The sequence below is a fragment of the Ranitomeya imitator genome, chromosome 2 (genome assembly GCF_032444005.1).
Source record: "Ranitomeya imitator isolate aRanImi1 chromosome 2, aRanImi1.pri, whole genome shotgun sequence".
Taxonomy (NCBI): domain Eukaryota; kingdom Metazoa; phylum Chordata; class Amphibia; order Anura; family Dendrobatidae; genus Ranitomeya; species Ranitomeya imitator.
This window is the reverse complement of record NC_091283.1, coordinates 836359278-836384767: the sequence shown is the minus strand read 5'-3', so window position 1 is coordinate 836384767 and position 25490 is coordinate 836359278. Positions and strand designations below refer to the sequence as shown.

Genomic DNA, 25490 nt, shown 5'->3' with positions numbered 1-25490 from the left:
AGGCCTCATTCTGTTTTCGGTAAATAGTAGAATGGATATGCTTTACCAAAAAGCTCTATCTTGGTCTCATCTGTCCACAAGATGTTTTGAAAATGTTAAAAAGTTCCATCTCCTTCAATAAAATCCAAGGTTTGTTCATTTGAAATTAAAGCATGTTCAAAAGCTTGAGAACCGCACTCATAATAGGGGAGGCAAAGCTACACGTTTCGGTCACAGAGCGATCTTTATCAAAGCTGTGATAAAGATAGTTCGGCCATCAAAACCCGTTGCTGTGCCTCCCCTGTTATGAGTGCTGTTCTGAAGCTTTTGATCATAATTTAGTTTAAATTGAACAAACCTTGGATTTTATTGAAGGAGATGGAACTTTTTGAAATTTTCATAGTTAACTACATCAAGACAGGACAGAGTTCCATGCACCTGCTGCAGCTGTCGGTGAGCTGGCTTTAACTTTTTCCATGCACAAGATGCTTTCCCATAATGATTTTGGCTTACTCAAATACATCTTGTCAAACTGCAGTTTAGCTTTATATGTCTCTGTGTCAGCAGTGAGGTCCTCCTGGGTCTCCTGCCATAGTGTTTAGTTTCATTTAAATGTCGACGAATAGTTAACCCTGAGCCTGCAGGACAGCGTGAATGTCTTTGGAACTTGATTGGGGCTGCTTATCCACCATCCGGATTACCTTGCGTTGCAATCTTTCATCAATTTTTCTCTGTCATCCATGTCCAAGGAGATTAGCTACAGTGCCATGGGTTGTAAACTTCATTATGGAAATGGATTTGTAACCTTGAGATTGCGGATATTTTTCAACAATTTTGGTTTTTAAGTCCTCAGACCATTTTTCTCTCTTTCAGGGGCACACAATGGTTTCAGGTGTGATTTGCCCATACCTGTTATTTGCCACAGGTGAGTTTGAATGAGCATCACATGCTTGAAACAAAGTTGTTTACTCACAATTTTGGAAAGGTGCCAACATTTGTGGAGTTTTGTGTGAAATTTTGTTCAATTTTCCAATATTTTTTTTGTTTTGTTGCAATACACACAAAGGAAATAAACATGTCTATAACAAGGCATGTGAAATCGGAATAATTTTCTGGGAGAAATACTTCCTTTTCTGGAACAATTTCAACGGTGCCAACACTTTAGGCCAGTGTTCCCCAACTCCGGTCCTCGAGAGCCACCAACAGGTCATGTTTTCAGGATTTCCTTAGTATTGCACAGGTGATGGAAATTCCATCACCTGTGCAATACTAAGGAAATCCTGAAAACATGACCTGTTGGTGGCTCTTGAGGACCGGAGTTGGGGAACACTGCTTTAGGCCATGACTATACAGCTTTCAAAAATTACCACTGACCCCGCTTTATTAGAGCAGTTTATGACTGTATTGGAGTTACAAGTTATTTTAAGGCCAAATAGATTTAGACATGTTAGGATGGTGAATGTGAACGTTTTTATACACCGAGAGTAAATCTTGTTCAATAATGTTTGGAAATCATCCACTGATGGGGATCTTGATTGGATTGGTGACTGATATTGATGTCCTGGATAAGATCTTCGGATCGTATACCTGCCCCCATATTCTCTGACTAACGAATATAAATCCCACAGTTCCTGTTCAGCAAAATTGAGGACACTATAGTGGGTTGACAACATAAGTGATTTGAGAGGATAAATCTTGAATAAAATGGTTTCTGACTGTTAGTAGTCGAATATCCTTATTCACATCCAGGAGAGTCCTTATAAATCAAATTTAAGACGGTACAAATTTAGAACCTTTTTGCAATGTAGAAAGGTGATCTTTTGAGAGGATAGTGGCTGATAGATTCAATATGGTAAAGTTGTTTCCAATAGAAGTTCATGTTTCCTGGGTCTGCCTAAATACGTACGTTGAATTTGACTTATGGTATCCTGATCTCCGTGTGCATTTTTCTTTTTCTTCTCGAGCACCATTTTTTTTGGATGTTAGAGTTAGGGAAGAGTCAGATGGTCGTATAAGGCTACGTTCACATTTGCGTTGTGCGGCGCAGCGTCGGCGACGCAACGCACTACGCAAATGTGAACGCATGCACAACGCAGCGTTTTGTGACGCATGCGTTCATTTTTGCATGATTTTTGGCGCAGAAAAAACTGCATCATGCAGCGTCCTCTGCGCCCTGACAGTTGCGCCAAAGTGACGCATGCGTCACAAAACGCAAGAGCAACGCATGTCCATGCACCCCCCATGTTAAATATAGGGGCGAATGACGCATGCGTTGCCGCGGCTGCGCCCAATGCTGTGCCGCACAACGCTAATGTGAACTTAGCCTAACTCAGACGAGGATCACAACGCAATGCTTGGACTGGCCGTCGGCTCTTCCAACCAAAGCATGAAATACTCTCTGTCACACTCGGGTCAGGAGAGCTGACAGTCAATCCAAGTATTGCGTCACAAATCTTGTCCAAGTTATATGGTTGTCACGCTGTGAGCGTAGGAATGCCGGGGAAGAGGGATCCTATACTGTCCCTAATCTAGGGAAGCCATAGTCTATCTATAACCCTGGGGTTACTCCTGAAGCTACCCAGCTCTCGTACCTCTGTGCTGCTATGTAATCCTATACAACTTCCACCCTCCCCCCCAGTGAGGGAAGAGGCAGGGAGTATAAGGGGTAACACAAACTGGACAGACAGGGGCAAATTAAGGTACAATCAAAGAACAGGCACACAGGATAAAATACAAGGGGAAGATGGGTGCAACGTAATGATGAAGAAAAGCAACATGAAGGAGCGCCAACAAGGGGAAGAGGTATTCACAATAAACTGTATTCAACAGTCTCAAGAGTCAAGACAATTAGAGCAACTCTCCAGACACACCTTCCCCAATGCAGCCAAGAACAGAATGAAGATTCTATTGCTGCCATGGAGGGAAGCCAGACATACGTTTGTATAATAGAAGGGTGTGGTTCCAATAAGCAGCACAGCCACTAGACCACGAGGAACTCCAAACCCTTTCAATGCCACGAAAACTTGTTAACTCATAAACGACTGTGAGGATTTAAAGAGGACCTGTGCTCAGCTAATCGTCACGAGCTTCTAATCTCAAATGCACCACAGGTTCCAGCAGAATGTGGCACATTCTGACTCTTCACTTAGAGAGAGCTCTCCTTCTAGACTTGCCATAATCTTTGTCGGGGTCATTATTATTATTATTTATTTATTTACCACCATTAATTCCATTGCTGTACATGAGAAAAGGGTTACATACAGTGTTATAGATATCGTTAACAGTAAACAAATTTACAATGACAGACTGGTACGGAGGGGACAGGACCCTGTCCTTGCGGACTTACATTATTCGGGATAATGCAGTATTGGAGAAGTCTGTAGTTACGCCAGATGTCTCAGTTTCTGATGAGGAAAAGAAACGTTATGTGAAATTCTGGGCTTTCTGTTGTGATGAGTCAGTTTGGCTTCTCAATATGGAGTGGGGTAAAGTCCCACTACGTTTCTTTACACATATTCATCGCTCTTTACACACCCTACAGCTCGGCAGCATGCGTAGTGCACATATATACACACTAGATGGTGGCCCGATTCTAACGCATCGGGTATTCTAGAATATGTATGTCCACGTAGTATATTGCCCAACCACGTAGTATATTGCCCAGCCACGTAGTATATTGCCCAGCCACGTAGTATATTGCCCAGTCACGTAGTATATTGCCCAGTCACGTAGTATATTTTCCAGCCACGTAGTTCACGTAGTATATTGCCCAGCTACATAGTATATTGCCCAGCCACATAGTATATTGCCCAGTCACGTAGTATATTGCCCAGTCACGTAGTATATTGCCCAGTCAAATAGTATATTGCCCAGCCACGTAGTATATTGCCCAGCTACGTAGTATATTGCCCAGCCACATAGTATATTGCCCAGCTACGTAGTATATTGCCCAGCCACATAGTATATTGCCCAGTCACATAGTATATTGCCCAGTCACATAGTATATTGCCCAGCCACATAGTATATTGCCCAACTACGTAGTATATTGCCCAGCCACATAGTATATTGCCCAGTCACATAGTATATTGCACAGAGCCACGTAGTATACAGCACAGAGCCATGTAGTATACAGCACAGAGCCACATAATATATTGCCCAGTCACGTAGTATATTAGCCAGTCATGTAGTATGCACTATATCCGTATTAAAAAAAAAAGAATTAAAATAAAAAATAGTCACATACTCACCTCCTGGAGCCTCCGGATCGAAGCGGCCAGTTCCCGATGCTTGTCGCGCGGTCCGGTCTGAAGATTGCATTGCGGTCTCGCGCGATGATGACGTAGCGGTCTCACGAGACCGCACGTCATCATCTCGCGAGACCGCAATGCATGCAGCGGTCACCGGGATGTCGCGCGGAGCGGGAAAGGCCGGTTCCTGATCCGGGGGGGCCACCCGAGGGTGAGTATGTAACTATTTGTTATTTTTTTAATTATTTTTAACATTAGATATTTTTACTATTCATTCTGCATGAATAGTAAAAAGGTGGTCACACAGGGTTAATAGCAGCGTTAACCGAGTGCGTTACACCGCGGTCAAAGCTGCCATTAACCCTGTGTGAGCCGTGACCGGAGGGGAGTATGCGGACGTCGGCACTGACTGCGGGGAGGAAGGAGCGGCCATTTTCTTCCGTACTGTGGCCGTCGCCGATTGGTCGCGGCAGCTATGACAGGCAGCTGCCGAGACCAATCAGCGAATGAATAACCGTGACAGAAAGAAGGACAGACAGACAGACAGAAAGACGGAAGTGACCCTTAGACAATTATATAGTAGATATATCTCACCTCCTTACTTACCAAAATCCCACACTGTCTGCTATTTCAGCCTTCTTTTCTGCTCGCTTTCTAAAACTGAACATGGACAAAACAGAATTCATCATCTTTCCCCCATCTCACTCTACCCCTCCACCAGACCTATCCATCAATGTCAATGGCTGCTCACTATCCCCAGTCCCACACGCCCGGTGCCTCGGGGTGATCCTCGACTCTGCCCTCTCTTTCAAGCCACATATCCAAGCCCTTGCCTCCTGCCGTCTCAAACTCAAAAATATTTCCCGAATCCGCGCATTCCTTGACTGTGACACAACAAAAACACTAGTGCATGCCCTCATCATCTCCAGCCTCGACTACTGCAACCTCCTACTCTCTGGCCTCCCCTCTAGCACTCTGGCACCACTCCAATCCATCCTACACTCTACTGCCTGACTAATCTACCTGTCTCCCCGCTATTCCCCGGCCTCTCCCCTATGCCAAGCCCTTCACTGGCTTCCTATCGCCCAGAGACTCCAGTTCAAAACCCTCACAATGACATACAAAGCCATCCACAACCTGTCTCCTCCATACATCTGTGACCTCGTCTCCCGGTACCTACCTACACGCAACCTCCGATCCTCTCAAGATCTTCTTCTCCATTCCCCTCTCATCTCTTCTTCCCAAAACTGCATCCAAGACTTCTCCCGTGCTTCCCCCATACTCTGGAACTCTCTACCACAACACATCAGACTCTCGCCTACCATAGAAACCTTCAAAAAGAACCTGAAGCCTCACCTCTTCCGACAAGCCTACAGCCTGCAGTGATCCTCAATCTACTGAACGGCTGGTTCCTCTCCTAGTGTATCCTCACCCATCCCCTGCAGGAGAGCCCTCGCGGGCAGGGTCCTCCTTCCTTATGTACCTGTGTGCCTTGTTTTTTGCTCATTTAATGTATTTGTCTATATTTGCCCCATATTCACATGGAATAAATGGCGCTATAAAACTGTATAATAATAATAATAATAATAATAATAATTTTTATTTATATAGCGCCAACATATTCCGCAGCGCTTTACAAATTATAGAGGGGACTTGTACATACAATAGACATTACAGCATAACAGAAATACAGTTCAAAACAGATACCAAGAGGAGTGAGGGCCCTGCTCGTAAGCTTACAAACTATGAGGAAAAGGGGAGACACGAGAGGTGGATGGTAACAATTGCTATAGTTATTCGGACCAGCCATAGTGTAAGGCTTGGGTGTTCATGTAAAGCTGCATGAACCAGTTAATTAATTTTTTTTTTTTTTAATATAGGCCACACAGGGATCGTTAGGTTAATGCATTGAGGCGGTAGGCCAGTCTGAACAAATGAGTTTTTAGGGCACGCTTAAAACTGTGGGGATTGGGGATTAATCGTATTATCCTAGGTAGTGCATTCCAAAGAATCGGCGCAGCACGTGTAAAGTCTTGGAGACTTTATGGATATTATAATAATAATATATCTCTGTGGCAGGTGCGTATACATTATATATACACGGCTCTGCTCTACGGGGCCTAAATTCAGAGCTTCATCCACACTACTAGTCCAGCACCATGACAACCAGAACAGCAGTCCTGCAAACTGAACCTCTAGATCATGTGATCCCTGACTCCTCCCACACATGTGACTGATCACATGACTGTGACATCACTGCAGGTCCTGTAAGCACAGAAATGCCATATATCCAGTGTGCGGCTCTGCAGGCGAAGAAGGTAAGAGGAAATTCACCGCTATCGGGCGCAGGGGCCATTAACCCCTTCGTGAGGGCCTTGTTTTGATTCCTAGCGACTGATCGTTTATTTATTGCTGCTTTTCATCGTCTCGTTCACTTTCTGATTTTTCTATCATTGTAGCCTTATTTCTTTGCTGGACTTGTTGTATTTCTATCTACCACCATTTCGAGATGCATATATTATATATAATGTGTTGTTTACGGTTTTTTATTTAAGTTAGTTATTGAGGAAAAAGCAACTTTTTAAATTTACGCCATTTGCGACGTGTGTCAAATATTGTTACTTTTATTCTGGAGGTCGCTCCGATTACCAAATATGTATAAGGTTTTTTTTTAGATTTTCACCGTCTGTCGCTATTTGCCATTGGAGAGTCGAAGGGGCTCAGTGCATCGTTACCCCCTCAGTCTGCATAGTGGGCACCGTCATATCTTGACTGACCGCCACGATCACATGGTGTCATTGTCGGCTCCTGTCCTCAGGACAGCACAGAGCGGCAGCCGCAGACAGGAGCCGGCGATGGCAACATGTGATCGCTGCTATAAATGAAGACATGAACGCGGAAAGGTGGGGAGTAACGGTGGACTGAACTCTTGGCCCCTTCAAGGGTGCACCGAAATCCCACATCAGCATGCAAAATACATTATTTTTTTATAGCAACTAAATCACTATAATCTATATTACAGGAATGATTTGTGTTGTATTGGGGCTACATAACCTACATACCTGTACAAGTGGTTTAGTTCGTGTTTTGGGGGCGACAGACTCCCTTTAGGCTTCTTTTACACTTACTGGCTTTTTTGCGGTCCTTTATTGCGGGCCATATCGCTGCAATTTTCATGGTCTGCCGCAATAACGGACCGCAAAAAAACTTGCAGGTCGCTGTTTTTCGGGTTTCCAATACTATGAAAATCAGTGGGGCCACAAAAACAACGGAAGCTTGTTTTTGCGGTGCACCGTGAATTCCGTTTTTGCGGATCACCGTTTTTGTTTTTTTTTGGTCCCTACTTTTTCCCTACTATTCTAATTCAGAAAAAATCCACAAGATTTTTGTGGCAGACCGAGAAAATTACAGAAATACGGCCCGCAAAAACAGGCTGCTAAAATCACAGTAAGTGTAAAAGAAGCCTAAACCGTCAAAAAGATCGAGCAGGCTCGATCTTTTTCACGGCCATAAACATGGTCCTCACGGCCATACGGCGCTCTGTGGATTTATTGTGGCCTGTTTTTGCGGCCCCATAGAAATCTACTGGGGCCGCAAAAGCGGGATGCAAAACCATGGTAAGTGTAAAATAAGCCTTAAAGGGGTTTTCATTTGCCGGCCTGAGCTTTGTTTCCACATCAAAATCGATTGGTGCCGATTACGTTTCAACCCCCGCACCTTTGTGCATGATCCTCACCGATAGTGTGGATTGTAACGTCACTGGCATCTCTCAATTTCCGTGCAGCTACATACGGTGCTAAACAATCTCTTTTATTGCTCCTTAATGTGAGTACATTTCATTTGAACCTGTCATGTCCCCGAATGCTGTTAACCTTTAGATGTATACAGGGCTGTGGAGTCAGTAAGCCAAACCTCTGACTCCACAGCCCTGGTCACTACTGAACATGGACATAAAGTGCAGCACAGATTCATCTCTACTAAAAGCCGAGGTCCTCAGATCAGGGACAGAACAGACATTTATATGACATTTTATAACTTTCACAAATTCTTATAAAAAAAATTACATCACATCCTGCACTGAACTACAGAGTTCTTTTATTATATATTTTAGGAATCGGAGTCGCCCTATTCTATACTGACTCCGACTCCGACTCCACAGCCCTGGCCATATGGTTAATTTGCAAGTTAATTGCATTAGAAAGTTGCTACTGGGAGAAAATGTTAACTTTATTGCTCTCGGGAGCCACTATAATAATAATAATAATAATAATAATTTTTATTTATATAGCGCCAACATATTCCGCAGCGCTTTACAAATTATAGAGGGGACTTGTACAGACAATAGACATTACAGCATAACAGAAATACAGTTCAAAACAGATACCAGGAGGAATGAGGGCCCTGCTGCTCGCAAGCTACAAACTATGAGGAAAAGGGGAGACACGAGAGGTGGATGGTAACAAACTAAGTTTCAGATCAACCTAATATCTGCAGGACAAAATTTTGTGTATAAACCCGCCCATAGAGTGAAGTCCATTTCAGAAAAAAAGTGTATAAAACATGAAGATTTTTGCTGCTGAAAATTCCACCATAAATTTGCCAGTCTCGCTGTTAATTCACTGAATTGTCAGTAATCCCTGTGGGCGGTCAGTATCAAGTTGCAAACTATTTAATGACATTTGATATCACAGCAGAGTGGCGACACGGTCACAATCTGGGGTATCACGGCAGCGTAACAGCACAGACACTATCTGGGGTACAACAGCAGCGTAACAGCATAGACACTATCTGGGGTACAACAGCAGCGTAACAGCATAGACACTATCTGGGGTACAACAGCAGCGTAACAGCACGGACAATATCTGGGGCACCACAGCAGCGTGGTGGCATGGACACTATCTGGGGCATTAGAGCAGCATAACAGCACAGACACTATCTGGGGCACCACAGCAGCGTGGTGGCATGGACACTATCTGGGGCACCACAGCAGCGTGGTGGCACGGACACTATCTGGGGCACCACAGCAGTGTGGTGGCACGGACACTATCTGGGGTACCATAACAGCACGGACACTATCTGGGGCACCACAGAAGTGTGGCGGCACGGTCACAGTCTGAGGTAACACAGCAGCGTGGTGGCACAGTCACAATCTGGGTTACCATAGAAGTGTAACAGCACGGTCACAGTCTGGGGTATTACAGCTGCATGGCGGCACAGTCACAGTCTGGGGTACTACAGCAGCGTGGCGGCACGGTCACAGTCTGGAGTAATACAGCTGCATGGCGGCACAGTCACAGTCTGGGGTACTACAGCTGCATGGTGGCACAGTCACAGTCTGGGGTACTACAGCACCGTGGTGGCACGGTCACAGTCTGGGGTACTACAGCACCGTGGTGGCACGGTCACAGTCTGGGGTACTACAGCACCGTGGTGGCACGGTCACAGTCTGGGGTACCACAGCACCATGGCTGCACGGTCACAGTCTGGGGTACCACAGCACCATGGCTGCACGGTCACAGTCTGGGGTACTACAGCTTGCTTGTACTTTTAGTTACTAAAAAACAACAGGCTCATTTCCTCCTCAAATGTCTTAATATGGTTATGATGGAATCACTGGGAATTTACAGTGAAGATTCTGCCCCACAACTTCTCATACATTTACCGAATGATACACAATGTTTTTCATTCACATGCAGCAGTATGCTCGCTCTTATTCAGATTCTGGCCTGTTGATTAATAGCCTGTCTACATAGGCCAACCCTACTTTTGATGTGCAGAGGCTTCAATTGTTCTCGGCAGCACATGTGCTGTTTAGGCAGAACCAGAGCTTGCTCTACATATCTTACAGCAGGGTAAGAATACTCTTTCTAGCATTTTTTCAAGAGTATTTTAACTGAGGAGGCGAATATAGGTGTGATTTGGGGAGCATGGCCCTGTATTTGCTGTTCTGACGTTCAGTTTTCAGGTTTTCTGTTCTTTAAGACTCTGTCTCTGATGATGACATAACACTGACAATTTACATGAGATGTCTGTTGATATCTTTCTCTAACGTTACCGACTCCACCATACACAGGGACGCTCGGCGGTGAGTGAGCCGGTGCCGACCGCTCAGACAGCAGCTTATCTCATGGAGAACAGAAGAATCAGTCTTTTATATGCAACAAGCTGGATCCTTATGTCCTTCCGACATTATTTTTCAGGAGAGAGTCGGGAGACCCCCATACCCATTACATGGTTGACTTCCCGCCAAAGTCAGTATGTATGGATGAGTTTTATCCAATGTGTATGGGGGCCTTAATGGGTTATTCCCAAAATATAAACAAATTATCCCCTATCCATAGGATGGGGAATAACTTGCTGATCACTGGGTGTCCGAACTCTGCAATCCTTAAGAGCAAACAGTTCCAGAATTTTCCATACAATTCACATACAGGGTTTTGTTCAGGCCTCCATGATGAGAGTTGAGTCTGCAGTGACATAGCGAAGCCTTCCTGATGCTAATTATACCTCTGGTAAATGATTCCTTGGACCCCCAGTTACTGGATCCGTGATCCCTTCCAGCGAGCAGGCAGCTCGAATCCTGTGGCAAACACTCTCTATTGCAGCAGTATCCCTGTCGTTATATGAAAAGCGAGCAGTCTTTCAGTTTAGCATGGACCCTGAAAGTCTCTGTGCTCTAGGGACTGATACTCTACCCTGGCGTGCAGCTTGTCCTGGCAGAGAGAGCACGCTCTTCTCCTCTGCTTGCTGACCTCCATGTTCTCACCTCTAAGTAAGGCTAGGTTCACATTGCGTTAGGGCAATCCGTTTAGCGCATACGCTAAAGGACTGCGCTAACGCAATGTCCCAAAAGGGATCGCGTTTACCGATCCCGCTAGCGCAGATGTCCGATCTGTGCTAGCGAGAACAGACCGCGAACGCTGCAAGCAGCGTTCGAGGTCCGACACTCAAATGACGGCACATCGCTAGCGCACGCCCAATGTGGGTGTGCGCTAGCGATGCATTCGCCATTACAAGCAATGGCGGCGTTAACGGACTACGTTACACCGCGTTATACCGCGGTGTAACGTAGTCCGTTAAACGGGTTCACACAACACAGTGTGAACCCAGCCTAAGGCTGCTCAGCATTGCAACCTCTCAGAAGCACCTGGTCTCCTCTCAGGGATCGTGCACACTTCCTGGTTCAGGCAAAAGTGCACAATCTTCCAGTAAGGGATCGGGTAACATGTATGGATGCAGTTTTTCCCAGCAGAGAAAGCAGCCCTCACCATAGCTGGCAATACATATCTAAGTATATCACACATGCAGGCACGGGCACCACACAGCCTTGTCCCGAATAGAGAGGAGGTGCGCATGATCCGTCTACCCTCCGTTTGTTGTCTTTGGGACAGCTGAGCTATTTCCAACAGTCCTGTAGAAAGTCAACGGAGTGGAGGCTGCTGAGCATGAGCACCACCTCTCCATTCAGGACAAGGCTGCAGAGTCCAGTTCTCAGGGTTCTAAAGCCCTAATCTTGGGATCGTGGGGGGTCTCAGTTGTCGGATCCCACCAATCAGATGTATTTTTTGAGGAGAGAGGGATTAACCCTTTATGAATAAAGCAGGGTCAAGTCATAGAGATTGCATTGTGTTTGTACCCATGCAGCAAAACCCCTGGACGAAGCATTTCATTGCGAAACACGCGTCGGGTGTGGTGGGTCCCCAGGAGTACTCCATAGGTAACTATACATATGATTACTTACGCATACACTTGTACTGTGATGTATATTAACATTATGGTCTAATGCCAACATATGGCTTTTGTGCATAGTTACATATTACCATCTCTCTTGTGTATATTCCTTTATATAAATATTTTCTTTGGTATTTAATTATTTATATGGTTGCACACATCTTCTATTTGGGTCACTTCCTGGGTTGCCCACCGTGTTTACCTGTGCTTGTGATTTTTGCCCACCTTTTAATTACTGTATCTTAATAACTTTAATAAAGATTATGGTTAGTTTTATTGGCCTTGTGTGAAGTTTGGTCTTTTGGGGTAACCCATGCAGCAAAAGTCAACTTGACATTCCATTTTGAGGGTGCAATGTTGTGATAAATCACCTGCCTCTCCTATATAAAACTGCTGAAGAAACATAATGACATTATTTGTGTTAATTCAGCTCTGCTGCATCTCTATATATTACATTCTATATATTTGAGGATTTACTGCAGAAAATCCCCACTACATCATCCAAGTAAACAGCTGACAAATTTGACACTAGTACATCTGTGCGCACTATTATTATACAATACGTGCAGTTTCATTTAGGACTGAAGAGTAAACTCGACTCTGCTACATCCGAGCACCAGCATTATACAATATTATCTGTGTATTTATGTGGAGCTCAATGTGTCCTTCAGTCTTTTGTAAAACCACAGGCAGTGAAGTTAAATCAGAGTGGAAACGCTGCGGTTTAAAAGAAGTAGCATGTCACTTCTTTTTTGTGAATCTGCAGCGTTTTTGTACCCATTCCATTATAGAAAACCGCAGGGGTAAAAAAACGCAGCAAATCCGCAAGAAAACCGCAGCAAAAATGCACAAAAAACGCTGCGGAACCGCACAAAAAATGCGACAAATCCGCAGGTGCATTTTCTGCCAGGAGAGGCAGAATCCGCACCAGAAATTCCTAAGCCTAATCCGCAACGTGTGCACATGGCCTAAGTGTATGAAAAAGAAAGAAATGCAAAAATTGCACCGATCTTTTTTTTTTTTACATCTGCGCCATCTCCTGTAATTGTGTTTTTATGTCAGATTTTTTTTTTACTTCTCTTCTTTCCATTCATGTTGCTACAATATAGGATCCCGCTTATATCATTTCCTGATTGACCCATAGAGGATGAATCTGGACCAAGGCGAGATGGCAGAGAGGATATTAAAACTCACCCTAGAGATCCTCTTCCATCTTACAGGAGAGGTGAGAGATTCTGGTGACTTCACATTACACCATTCTAATAGAAGCAACAAAAAGTCAGGAGCACGGACGAGCACCCCCACCAAAATCACACATACATACAAATCATACATAGACACCACAAACCAAAAAGGCACATAAAAAAGCAGCTTCGTGTGCATAAAATAATATATCATCTTTATTTAACATGAATTCAAATGAAAGAACGAGGATAAAACAAATCACTGATACATCAATAATGCATCCTGTATCCACACTCCCCCCGAAAGTAAGACTTGAGGGTCAAAGAATAGGGGTCCTCCCTTGTGCATGAAATGATACAACAATGCAATGAAATATGAAAATTCTGGTCAATTGCTACTATAAAGTGTTAGTGAAGGTAGAACCACCACAAATCAACTCATAGAGCAAGTGCAAAATCAATATACATGCAAAATAGAAGCAAAGCGGCTGGTAAGGTGCGATGGATCCCAGTATAACAATGGCAACACTAGCTGTAAATGGGCATCAGGTCACAGTGCAAAACAGGTAATAAAAAAAGTGTTCAGGTAAGAGTGCGGAGGAACTGAAAGCAAGATGTGGAAGGAAAAGAGCCCATGTGTTTCGCTACTGTAATGCAACTTCCTTAGTTTATTTACCCCTGAGGAGTAAAGCAGTGAAACGCGTGGGATCACTAGGTCATTTACAGCTAGTGTTTCAATCGTTAACGTGCAATAAATTCCAATATAGTGATTGAAACACTAGCTGTAAATGAGCTCATCGCTTATGAGATAATTAATTATTATTTACCCCTGAGAAAGCTGCATTAGAGCAGCGAAACACCTGGCGTCTTCTCCTTCCACACCTCATCTTCGGGTCCTCCCGAATCTGACATCAGGACTTTTTCATATTATCTCTTTTGTGTTGGGCCCTGATGCTAATTTACAGCTAGCGTTTCCATTGTTATACTGGAATACATTGCATTTTACCAGTCTTTTTCCTTCTGTTTCGCATGTATATTTTTTCGCGCTTGCTCTATGTATTGATTTGTATGTTTGTGGTGGTTCTTTCTTTATGAATACTTTATAGTAGTGATTGACTACCATTTTTTGTAAATCCCGGGATAATTATCCATTTGACCCTCATACCTTATTTTTGGGGGCGGGTGGACACAGGACATCATTGCTTATCTTCATTAATGATGCACTAATATTATTTTTTGTCCTTGCATTTAAATTCATGTCATGCAAATATGATATATTTTTTGTACATAGGTGCGCTCATATTTTTCTTGATTTGTCTCTTCAGTTTTTGGAGTACACATCATTATGGTAATAACAGATAGATGTAGATGGAGAGGTGAAAAATCTGGAAATGTCTATACTGATATTTATTAATATCTCCATACTCAGGATTACACAGCAATGAAGAACACCTCTGGTGATCGCTATCAGGCCCCTGTGTCTGACGGACGGAGAGGAACCCTGAGCCCAATCCTGGGGTCTCCACCGCACCCTCAGATACATGAGGACATCAATGACCAGAAGATCCTAGAACTGACCTACAAGATGATTGAGCTGCTGACTGGAGAGGTGACACTGCTGGGAATGCTGGGACATTATAAAGTGACGGTATGAAGAGATTGGGGAGATGACGGTGTCATTATGTGTCTCAGGTTCCTATAAGATGTCAGGACGTCACCGTCCACTTCTCCATGGAGGAGTGGGAGTATGTAGAAGGACACAAGGATCGGTATCAGGATGTGATGATGGAGGTTCCCCAGCCCCGCACATCACCAGGTAATACACATGACTACATATGCATATCATTTAACCTCTTCCCCACTTTTGTCACTGCCATCTTGGTACATCTATGAAACCCAGCCTTAGGGCTCGCTCACACTTGCGATGAAATCGGACAAATGTAATCCTAGAAAAAAAAATCAGATTACATTAGCACTAATGTTATTCAATGATTCAGTGTTCAGCAGTGATTTTTTTTATCAGCTCAGATCGGATTGTGACCGGTCTGATAAATAAAATCGTAGCATGCTGCAAGTGGAATCGAGCTTCGGATCTCAATAGCTAATACAAGTCAATGGGTGTGAGAAAAAGATCGCACGACACTCGGACCATGCATGAGTGGTCCGATTTTTACACACTCATCTTCTTGAAAACCCAACATTCCATCAGCTGCATATAGTAAAATTACAGCGTGACCAATCAGAATAGACTAGATATATACACATAGAATAGATAGATATAAAGATGTCAGTGACATATACAATTACTACAGTGCGCGTGTAACTTACTGTACATGTATTTAATTAATAAATACATTTCTGAAAAAAAAATGGCTTGGAAACCCCTGAAATTTTATTAACCAGTAGAGGGAAAGTGGACGGCTGGGGGCTGATGTTTATAGCCTGGAAAGCAGGTAATACACATGGAGCTTCCCAATCTATTTAATATCAGCTCACAGCTTTGTAATAAGCCTTTGCTGGTTATTAAAATGGGTGACAAAAAAAAAATGGCGTGGGGTCCCCCTGCAATTAATAACCAGCCAAGGCTAGGCAGACAACTGTGAGCTGATATTAATAGGCTCGTAAGGGGCCCCCGCCCAGACTAAAAGCATCAGCTCTCAGCCATCCCAGAAAAGGAGTATCCATATGATGCGCTAATTCTGGCGTTTAGCCTCTACTTGCCTTGGTGCGTTGGCAATTGGGGTAATAGGGTTGGAGTTGATGTCGGCTTTGTATTGGCAGCTAACATCAAGCCAGGGGATAGTAGTGGAGAAGCGTCTATGAGATGCCCCCATTACTAACCCCAGTCATATTGTAAATAAAAAAAAACCACACAGAATAAAGTCCTTTAATTGAAATAAAGACACTGCCATTTTTATTTGAAATAAAAATAAAAAAGCAGTTATACTCCCCTTTATGCCTAATCAACTGAAGCCCATGTATCCTGTAAAAGAATAAATATAATAAACAACCATATTCCTCACCTCTCCAATGAGAAGATAATCCAATTGATCCATTTTTTTCTTATATCGCACCTCCCCCAAAAAAGTGGTAAAAAGGCACTAATAAAATGTCGACTCCCATGATAAAAATAAGCACTCACACAGCTCCATCCACGGAGAAATGTAATTAAAAAAAGCTGCAAGACAAGTCTTTAAAAAAATGGCTGTAGAAAATGATTTTTTAATTTTAATTTTGAAAATCTAAAAAAATATATGTTTTGTATCACCACAATAGTACTGATCTGAAAATGCCATAAAGACGAAACCAAAAAACAATGGAGGATCTTTTTTTCCTTTTTTTTAACCACTGATTTTTTTCCGTTTTTTCAGTACATTGTATTAAAAAAATTAAATTAAAAAAAATTAAAGATGTTATTCCAAACGACATCTGATCCTGCAAAAACCAAGCCTTTGTACAACTATGTCGATGAAAAAATAAAAAAAAGTTATGGCTCCTGGAAGAGGGGGAGGAAAAAACAAAAGTGTAAAATGTAAAATCACTGCATATTATTGACTGAATGCTTGTGTTTTCTTCAGCTACATCCTGTAAGAGGACATCACCGGAGAGATGTGACCTTCCTCAGGATTATCCGGTAAGTGGACAGTAGGCTTCATGGATAAATTCGCCTTTTTCCCCTTCACATCCAACTCCTGCTCAAACTCTCCTAGTTCGGCTAGTACGGCTTTCTTGGAGAAATAATAGCGGCTAGGTATCTTCCACCGAGTGCATGCTACCAGTTGCCTAAAGGCAGGGGAATCCTCGTAGTGATATGGCAGTGACTGCGCCACCAGAAACCTTGCCATATGGAAGTTGAGTTAGCACACAGGCGGATGACTGCTTTTTGGACATACAAGCCAGTATAAATAACTATGGGGCGGAGGAGGATCTGAGTACGACAAGTGGTAGTTAATGATGATGGCGGTTGTGATGACATTGATCGAGTACTACTTAAGGATGCGGCCTGGCTACTAGAATGATTATTGCGTAATCTGATTTTCCCGCGTGAGCAAGTAATGCCACTTCTTGTGCTGATTGACATCCGTACTTTCTATTTTTTTGCTGGACGGTCACTGTTTATTATCTTCCTGAAGAAGTTGTACATGGCGTTGATATTGTCCTTCGGCACTGGAGAGAGAAATTTCCACACACAAGATGCCCATACAAGGTCACCACAGCATTCCTTAGGTCTAAGAGCTTTTAAGTCTACTCCCAGATCAGCTTGGGCATCGCCTACTCCAGGAGCCGCTCTGGCGTCGCCTACTCCAGGAGCCGCTCTGGCGACACCTACTACAGGAGCCACTCTGGCTTCGCCTACTACAGGAGCAACTTTGGCGTCGCCTACTCCAGGAGCCGCTTTGGCAGCGCCTACTCCAGGAGCCGCTCTGGCGTCGCCTACTCCAGGAGCCGCTCTGGCGTCGCCTACTCCAGGAGCCGCTCTGGCGTCGCCTACTCCAGGATCCCTTATGGCGTCGCCTACTCCAGGAGCCGCTCTGGCGTCGCCTACTCCAGGATCCCCTATGGCATCGCCTACTCCAGGAGCCGCTTTGGCATCGCCTACTCAAGGAGCCGCTGTGGTGTTGCCTACTCCAGGAGCTGCTTGGACATCGCCTAGTGCAGGAGCAGCTCGTGCCTCACTTACTACAGGAGTAGTTCGAGCCTCGCCTAATCCAGATGCCGCTCGGGCCTCGCTTAGTCTAGGAACACCTTCTTTGGCCTTGCTTAGTTTAGGAGCCGCTCTGGCCTTGCCTAGTCCAGGAGCCGCTCGGGCCTCGCCTAGTCCAGGAGCCGCTTGGGCCTCGCCTAGTCGTCCAGGAGCCACTCGGGCCTTGCCTAGTCCAGGAGCAGCTTCTCCCTCGCCTAGTCCAGGAGCGGCTCAGGCCTTGCTTAGTCCAGCAGCCCCTCGGGCCTCGCCTGGTCTAGGAACATCATCCTCAGCCTCGCCTAGTTTAGGAGCTGCTCTGGCCTCGCCTAGTCCAGTAGCCGCTCGGGCCTTGCCTGGTCGTCCAGGAGCCGCTCGGGCCTCGCCTAGTCCAGGAGCAGCTTCCACCTTGCACAATCCAGGAGTCCAGCAGAAGCAGATCTAACCTGGAAGGTTTTTAACTTTTGTCTATATGTCAGCTCCACTCTTTTGTGCTACCGCCATCACCTTCTTCTCATTTACATCTGGTTCCTTTGTCCTGTAAATACACAATCATCATTATTATAATCATTATTCTTTTATCCCTTTCACTTGTCTCAGTCTGTAAAATGTCACTCTCTGAGATCAGCGGCGCCAACATAGCTGAAACGGCGCCACTGCAAGAAGCGAGTATACACTATTTTTATTTTATATCAAGTCCTGAATTGTTGAACTGGAGGTTGTCCAATAGTGGACAACCCCTTTAAGCTGATGTACTTGGTCGCCCGTATTGTAGTGAGACTAAGGTAACCAATTATGTGCTCATACGTATATGTTTGATATTAATAGTTATTGACAAAATTTATTGGATTTATTGGATTTATTGCTTGTACACCTTATGCAGCATTGCATAATTACAAAAGCTAATTGCAAAATGATTTAACGATCTTTTAAGCTGAATTGTGACCGAACCAAACATGAGCTTTCACTTCGTCATAAAACAGCTTAGAAGATAGGTCAGATGAAGAAAAAAAAGCATTACAGACTGGCGCTATTAGATGAACTCACTGACAGATTCACTGTTGGCTCATTCTCCAGTATCCTATGCACATTGATACTTAGAGGCTGTAGAAGTCAAACTGTTACTATTGAGAAAAAAATGCTTCGTAGACTAAAAATGCAAATAACTTTCAAAGCGACTATAGACATTGGATGTTGTCAGGAGAGGAGGGAAGGAATAGGTTGGTTCTACACATGAGACATGCTGCTATTTGCCTTCGTGTCATTTTTGGGTACTGTTCCTAAATTATCTTTTTACAGTTTTTCAATCAGGATGAAGATCTGGACTCTAGTAATTCTCCAACCATAATAAAGATAGAGGAGATCGACTGGGATGATGATCAATGTAAAGAGGAGATTCCCACAGATAACAGCTCAGGTGGGTCACATGTCGTAATAAGTGGGCTTTTATATTAGCTGATTATAGGGAACGAGCCTTGCTGGGAAACGATTGCCCCAAAAAATCATCTTTCTTGGCAGCACATTGTCCTGTGCTATCGAGAACAGTGACGGTCTACATGCACAATACGATGTATTATTGATCGGAAGCGTGGTGGGCTCGTCTAAGCATGTCATCGATTGTAGCTTGCGAGCAGGGACCTCACTACATTTGCTATTTGAGGATGAGTTATTCTGTTATGTCCATACATACAGTATCTCCTCTAAAATGTAAAGTGCTGCGGAATATGTTGGCGCTATAAAAATAAAATGATTAAATGACTGTTGATTGGTAAACATGCAGAAGATCGGCAGTCGTTTAATATCCACCATCGGCCAGTGATAACGAATGTCACTGCCTGAGATAATTTTCCGATATACATTTCTTAATTATCACTATAGTTATGGTGATGAAGCCATGATACCATGGAGCCTGTTAAAGGGGTTCTCCTCTACATGATCGTGACGATCTACACTGTTCAGTGATTGCTTGCGAGTCCTGTGGATTATCTCCAGTTCTGTTCCGAAATGATTTACAGTACTAAACCGTGTACGGAGTGGCGGTGTTCAACTGCCATTTTACCAGAGATGGTAACAGCTAATTATTGGGGGGTGCCAGGTCCCTGACCCCGTCCGATCTGATGACCTAGCCAAATGATAATTCCACCATAGAACTTTTGTTGTTTTTTTTTTGCCGTCCATGACGGCATCACAGAATGGATCCGAATTAAGAACAGAAAGTTTAGAGATATTATTAAACTGGAACTATACTTTCAAGAAACTTTTCAGAATAGACTGTTGTGTGTGTACTTTATATGACTTGTTGTCTCCTCTCCAGGTGCTTTCTTTTATTTTGCAATTGACTCGGAGCTAGTGAGTGTGGACTGGCTGCTATGATCCCACCAGACATTAGGCATTCCTGCTCTTCATTCCTCAGTTATCACACAGACAAAAGCAGTAGCATCATGGAAGACACAGCAGTATTGACCAGTGTATTTTAGGGATCAGTGTGAATTCAGCTCTGGGGTGACAAAATACTCTCTTGAGTTTTCCTCTGCTTGTTTCCTCACTGTGCTCCTCTTCCCTAGGTGTAACCTAACATCGTATTTTGTTGGTAGTCCATCCCACCTTGTGCAAAATGCAGTTAAGCTGTTTTGACTTTTTTTTCAAGTGGTTAGCGAGTTCATGAGACAGTGGGGCAGGAAAGAAGTGTCTCATAGGTTGAGAAAGAGGCTGGATTCTCTGATTCAAGATAGATTACAAAGTTTCTTACATTAACCTGTTCTATTTATTTATTCAAATTCACAGATTCCATTTAAGCTCCTTGGCACCTTCCTCCACCAGTGTTATTTTTACTTTGTGCCTACAGGAGCATGGTAGACTTTTCTTGGTGCTGGTGGCGGCCTATCGTGTAAGAGTCTTGACACCTGATGTCAATCAGTCTTCCCTTTCTTCTCCATTGCTTTACAGTCTTCTTTTGGATTTTCTGGGGGCTTATGCTGAGCAGTGTCAACACTGGGGCATGCTGGAATTATACCCTCTAATGTGAGAGCTCGTTTTTTGTAATCTTGAAAATGGCACTTAAAGGGAACTTGTCACTTAATTCATGCTACTCAAACGATGGGCAGCATGACTGAGAATCTGGCTGCACGATTGCAGCCAGGTATGCTTCACTCTGAAGCACTTCAGCGTTCTTAAGAGTATATGGTTATATTATTCACAAATAATAAAAATAATATTTATTCTCGACAGATGGCTTCACCAGGAGCTCAGAGGAACATCTGATATCTTCAAATTTTAAAGAAGATGATTCTGGTATAACACCAAATGCATATAAAAAACATGCCGTTTTACCAGAAAAAGCCTCAACCCTTCACAGTAAAAATCTGTTATCTGATCCTATAAAACAAGTGGTATCTTCTCATTTATCACAGACTGTTAAGGAAAATGAAATTCAAAGAAGGGGCTTTGAACATCCAAGATCACAAGGAAAGACGTCATTTATATGTTCAGAATGTGGGAAATGCTATAACCACAAATCAAATCTGGTTAGACATAAGAGAATCCATAGAGGGAAATTGCCATTTTCATGCTCAGAATGTGGCAAATGTTTTACAGATCGATCAAATTTTATTTTACACCAGAGAATTCACACGGGAGTGAAACCATTTTCCTGTTCAGAATGTGGAAGGTGTTTTACAAGGAAATCAATTCTTGTTTTACATCAAAGAATTCACACAGGGGAGAAGCCGTATTCATGTTCAGAATGTGGGAAATGTTTTATCCAAAAATCAGATCTTCTGAAACATCAGAGAACTCACACAGGTGAGAAACCATATTCTTGTCCAGAATGTGGGAAATCTTTTACACGAAAATCAAATTTTGATATACATCACAGAAGTCACACAGGGGAGAAGCCATTTTCATGTTCAGAATGTGGGAAATCTTTTATCCAAAAATCAGATCTTCTAAGACATCAAACTACTCATACAGGTGAAATGTCATATTCATGCCCAGAATGCGGAAAATGTTTTTCTGATCTCTCAAGTCTCACTACACATGAAAAAATTCACAAAGAGGAGAAGCCACAATCATATTCAGAAAGTGGAAATGATATTAACCAGAAACCACATCTAGTTACTCATCCAGGAAGTCATGCAGTAGAGAATCCATTTTCATGCTTAGATTTAGAACCTGCAAAATGTTTTATCCAAAAATCAGACTTTTTTAGTCATCAGACTATTTCTACAGGTCAGATGTCATATCCATGCCCAGAATGTGGAAAATGTTTTTCAGATCTCTCAAGTCTTACTACACATGAGAAAATTCATAAAGAAGAGAAGCTTAATCCAGGTTCACAATCTGAAAAATTTGTTAACCAGAAACCACATATTGTTACACATTTGAGAAGTCAAGCAGTGGAGAAGCCATTTTCATGCTCTGTATGTGGCAAATGTTTTACACAGAAGAAAAGTCTTGTTGCACATCAAAGAAGTCACACAAGGGAGAAGCCGTTTCCGTGTTCTGTGTGTGGGAAATGTTTTACATGGAAATCACATCTTCTTACGCATGAGAGAAGTCACACAGGGGAGAAGCCATTTTCATGTTCTGAATGTGAGAAATGTTTTACACGGAAAGAAAGTCTTATTTCACATCAGAGAAGTCACACAGGGGAGAAGCCATTTTCATGTTCTGAATGTGGGAAATGTTTTACATGGAAATCCTATCTTGTTACGCATGAGAGAAGTCACACAGGAGAGAAGCCGTATTCATGTTCTGAATGTGGGAAAAATTTTAACCTGAAATCACATCTTGTTACTCATCAGAGAAGTCACACAGGGGAGAAGCCATTTTCATGTTCTGAATGTGGGAAATGTTTTACTCGGAAATCAATTCTTCTTGAACATCAAAAAATTCACATAGGGCAGTAGCCATATTATTATTTTTTTGTTTTATAATTGAATTGTACAAGATACCCCCCCCCACACAGACACACAAGAATCACAGTAACAAAAATAAAGTTATTATTGTACAAAAAATGAGCAATTTAGAAAATGATGATTGTGAAATGTGTGCAGTTATCAATAAAATTCTGTTATTCAAAAAAAGTGAAAAAAATCCAGATGAATACAAAGCTGTGAGGAAAATAAAAGCGCAATAGGGTCTTATCTGGGTATTAAGAGATACATCTAATCAGATTTTACTCACCAGATATAGCCCAAACACAGATCCACCGGTCTCCTCGTGACCAGCCAGAGTAAAAAAAAAATGGGATAGAAAGGTGGATTAACTCCGTGCTGCTTGAAAGGTAGAAGTCTAAATGGATATTCAGATGAAAAATTGGCTTTATTCAACGCATTTTGGAGTACTATAACTCCTTCATCAGGAAACCACAAAATCCAGATAGCACACCTACACACCAACTATGTGCATATAATACATTGTGTGCAGAAATATTAGGCAAGTTATATTTTTGATGATTAATATTATTAAATAACTACAGTGCTGTCGGGCAGTACAAAGGGTTAATAAACCTGACTATTTAAAAGTAATAATGTGGTTTTGTCTTAGGAGAAAATCTGTGCAGAGAATTATTACAAAACTAGTGTTGTAAAGCAATCTGTGACCAATATAGCAACAGTCATACGCCTTCCATCCATGGAGTCTGTCAGTTTCTTTGTAAATATAACCTAGATATGAAACACACAAAAACTCTGACTGTAATCACAAGGGATTTAAAAATGGTGCAAATACTATCACTCAATATAAAAGCATTTTGTATTAATAGAATTGTTAAAAAAAAACAAACAAACCATGAAAAGCAAGGTTGCCTACACAATGGAAACACTAGGTGGAAGCTTCATAATAACTACACGACAAAATTCAAATAATGTATAATAAAGCCAAAGAGCCACAAGGCAGTATTTGCAAAACACCAATATATGGCAAATCAGTAATATAGATAATCGGATTTCAATAAATGTCATGAGTCAAAATGAAGTGAAAAGTAGATTATCTCCACATCTAGAAAGTCCTGTTAGATGGCATAAAAAACAGATATATAATAAACCTAATGGTAATGCCCACAATAGACATATCATAATGTACAAAAATGCATGGGCCTAGTAGAGATAAATATAGGTCCTGTAGTAGAGAAATTAATGTTCATGAATAACATCATGTGATAATAGAGATAAAAATTACAAGAGAATTGAGTTGTTGTCACGTCGTTAACGGTGATAAAGGGGCAGGACGGAGAACTGGGACCCGCACCTATCCCTGCCACTAATGGGGCCCTGGCTTTCCCAAGGGAGGTGGACTGCACCAGTGTATAAATACAACAATTAACAGGGTATACAGACAAGGTAACTGAAAGTCTCAAACTCACCAAATGCTCACACAACCACAGAGGAAAGACAGAGAAGGGAAGAGAAGGAAAACAGGTTTAACATGCAACCAAAACAGCAGACACCAATTTCTGTAAATATACCTCCAAGCTCCAACACTACACTCCTTCACACTCCAAGCCAGGCAGCTGAACTGATCACTGACAACAGTTGTAGACAAAGCTGAGTCTATATAGGAGCGGAGATTACCAAAACCAAATCAGCTGAGAGACATAGCTCTCAGTAACTTCAGTAACAAGGTTTAACGCCTGCCCTGCTGGCACAAGACAGCCAGGTCAGAATTCAGGAGAAGAGCTTCTGTTCATTGTGTGTGAATGAGGCCCAAAGCGCTGCGGTTCTCTGGAACCTCTCTGTCGCGGTAGCCCCGTGACAGTTGTATTGTATAAAAAATGCAACAGAGTACACATCTATGACACTAGTATATAAAGGTAAAAAATACTAGGTCCCTGGAAAATCCATAGCTATGAGTTCAATAGCCCCAATAAGTAAATGTAAAAATACTATAGTAATCAGTAGACTATGCACACCTGTAAAGAAGGAACCTACATAGTGATGTCGGGAGCCCCGATGCACGTTCATTAACAATATACCGTATTTTTCAAACTATAAGATGCACTTTTTTCCTCCAAAAATGTGGAGGAAAATGGGGGGTGCGTTTTATAGTCCAGATGTCCCTGCTCTAGCTGTGGTGGGAGGTGGGGGAGTGGCAGCGGTTGAGCAACGGGTCACAGGAGGCTGGAGCCATCTGCTGTGGTGGCTAACTCCTGTGCCCTCTGCTAAAGAGAAATAAATATTCACGCCATTCCACACCAATGGGCGTGGAAAGGAGTGAGTATTCATTTCTCTTTAATAGCGAGCACAGTGTTAGCCACAGCAGCCGGGTTCCTGCAGCTGCTGGGCGTTCTAGGGTACCGGCTCCGTAAGGCAATGAATATTCACTGCTTTCCACTCCCATAGGTGTGAAATGCAATGAATATTCCTTCCCTTTAGTAGCGGCACATGTGAAAGCTGGCAACTGCAGGAATCGGGCGGCTGCTGCTAACACTGCTTGCTAAAGAGCAATGAATACTCACTGCGCTCCACACACACAGTCCCGGCGTGGAGAACAGTGAGTATTCTGGCAGCGCTCCTTGGCAGCTTATAAGCAGCACATGACGTCACTGCCATGCGCTGCTTACAAGCATAAAGTAGCTGTTGGCGTAGGAGCAGGACACTGAAGCTGCGAATGGAAGGTAAATAGAATGTTTTTTTTTTCTGATGGGAGCCATGCATACCAGGATAATGA

General features: G+C 43.0%; 1 protein-coding gene across 1 annotated transcript in view; it reads left to right on the top strand.

Annotated features, from left to right (window-relative positions):
• The first annotated feature begins 6493 nt into the window (after positions 1 to 6493).
• Positions 6494 to 25490, top strand: part of LOC138666862 (oocyte zinc finger protein XlCOF7.1-like) — a 77001-nt gene continuing 58004 nt past the window's right edge. Inside the window, exons 1-7 of the mRNA XM_069755042.1 lie at positions 6494 to 6544; positions 13067 to 13182; positions 14571 to 14750; positions 14834 to 14957; positions 16720 to 16775; positions 19122 to 19239; positions 21051 to 22725. Coding sequence (XP_069611143.1) covers positions 13105 to 13182; positions 14571 to 14750; positions 14834 to 14957; positions 16720 to 16775; positions 19122 to 19239; positions 21051 to 22725 — 2231 coding nt within the window. The 5' untranslated portion in view covers positions 6494 to 6544; positions 13067 to 13104. The remainder of the gene's footprint in view (positions 6545 to 13066; positions 13183 to 14570; positions 14751 to 14833; positions 14958 to 16719; positions 16776 to 19121; positions 19240 to 21050; positions 22726 to 25490) is intronic.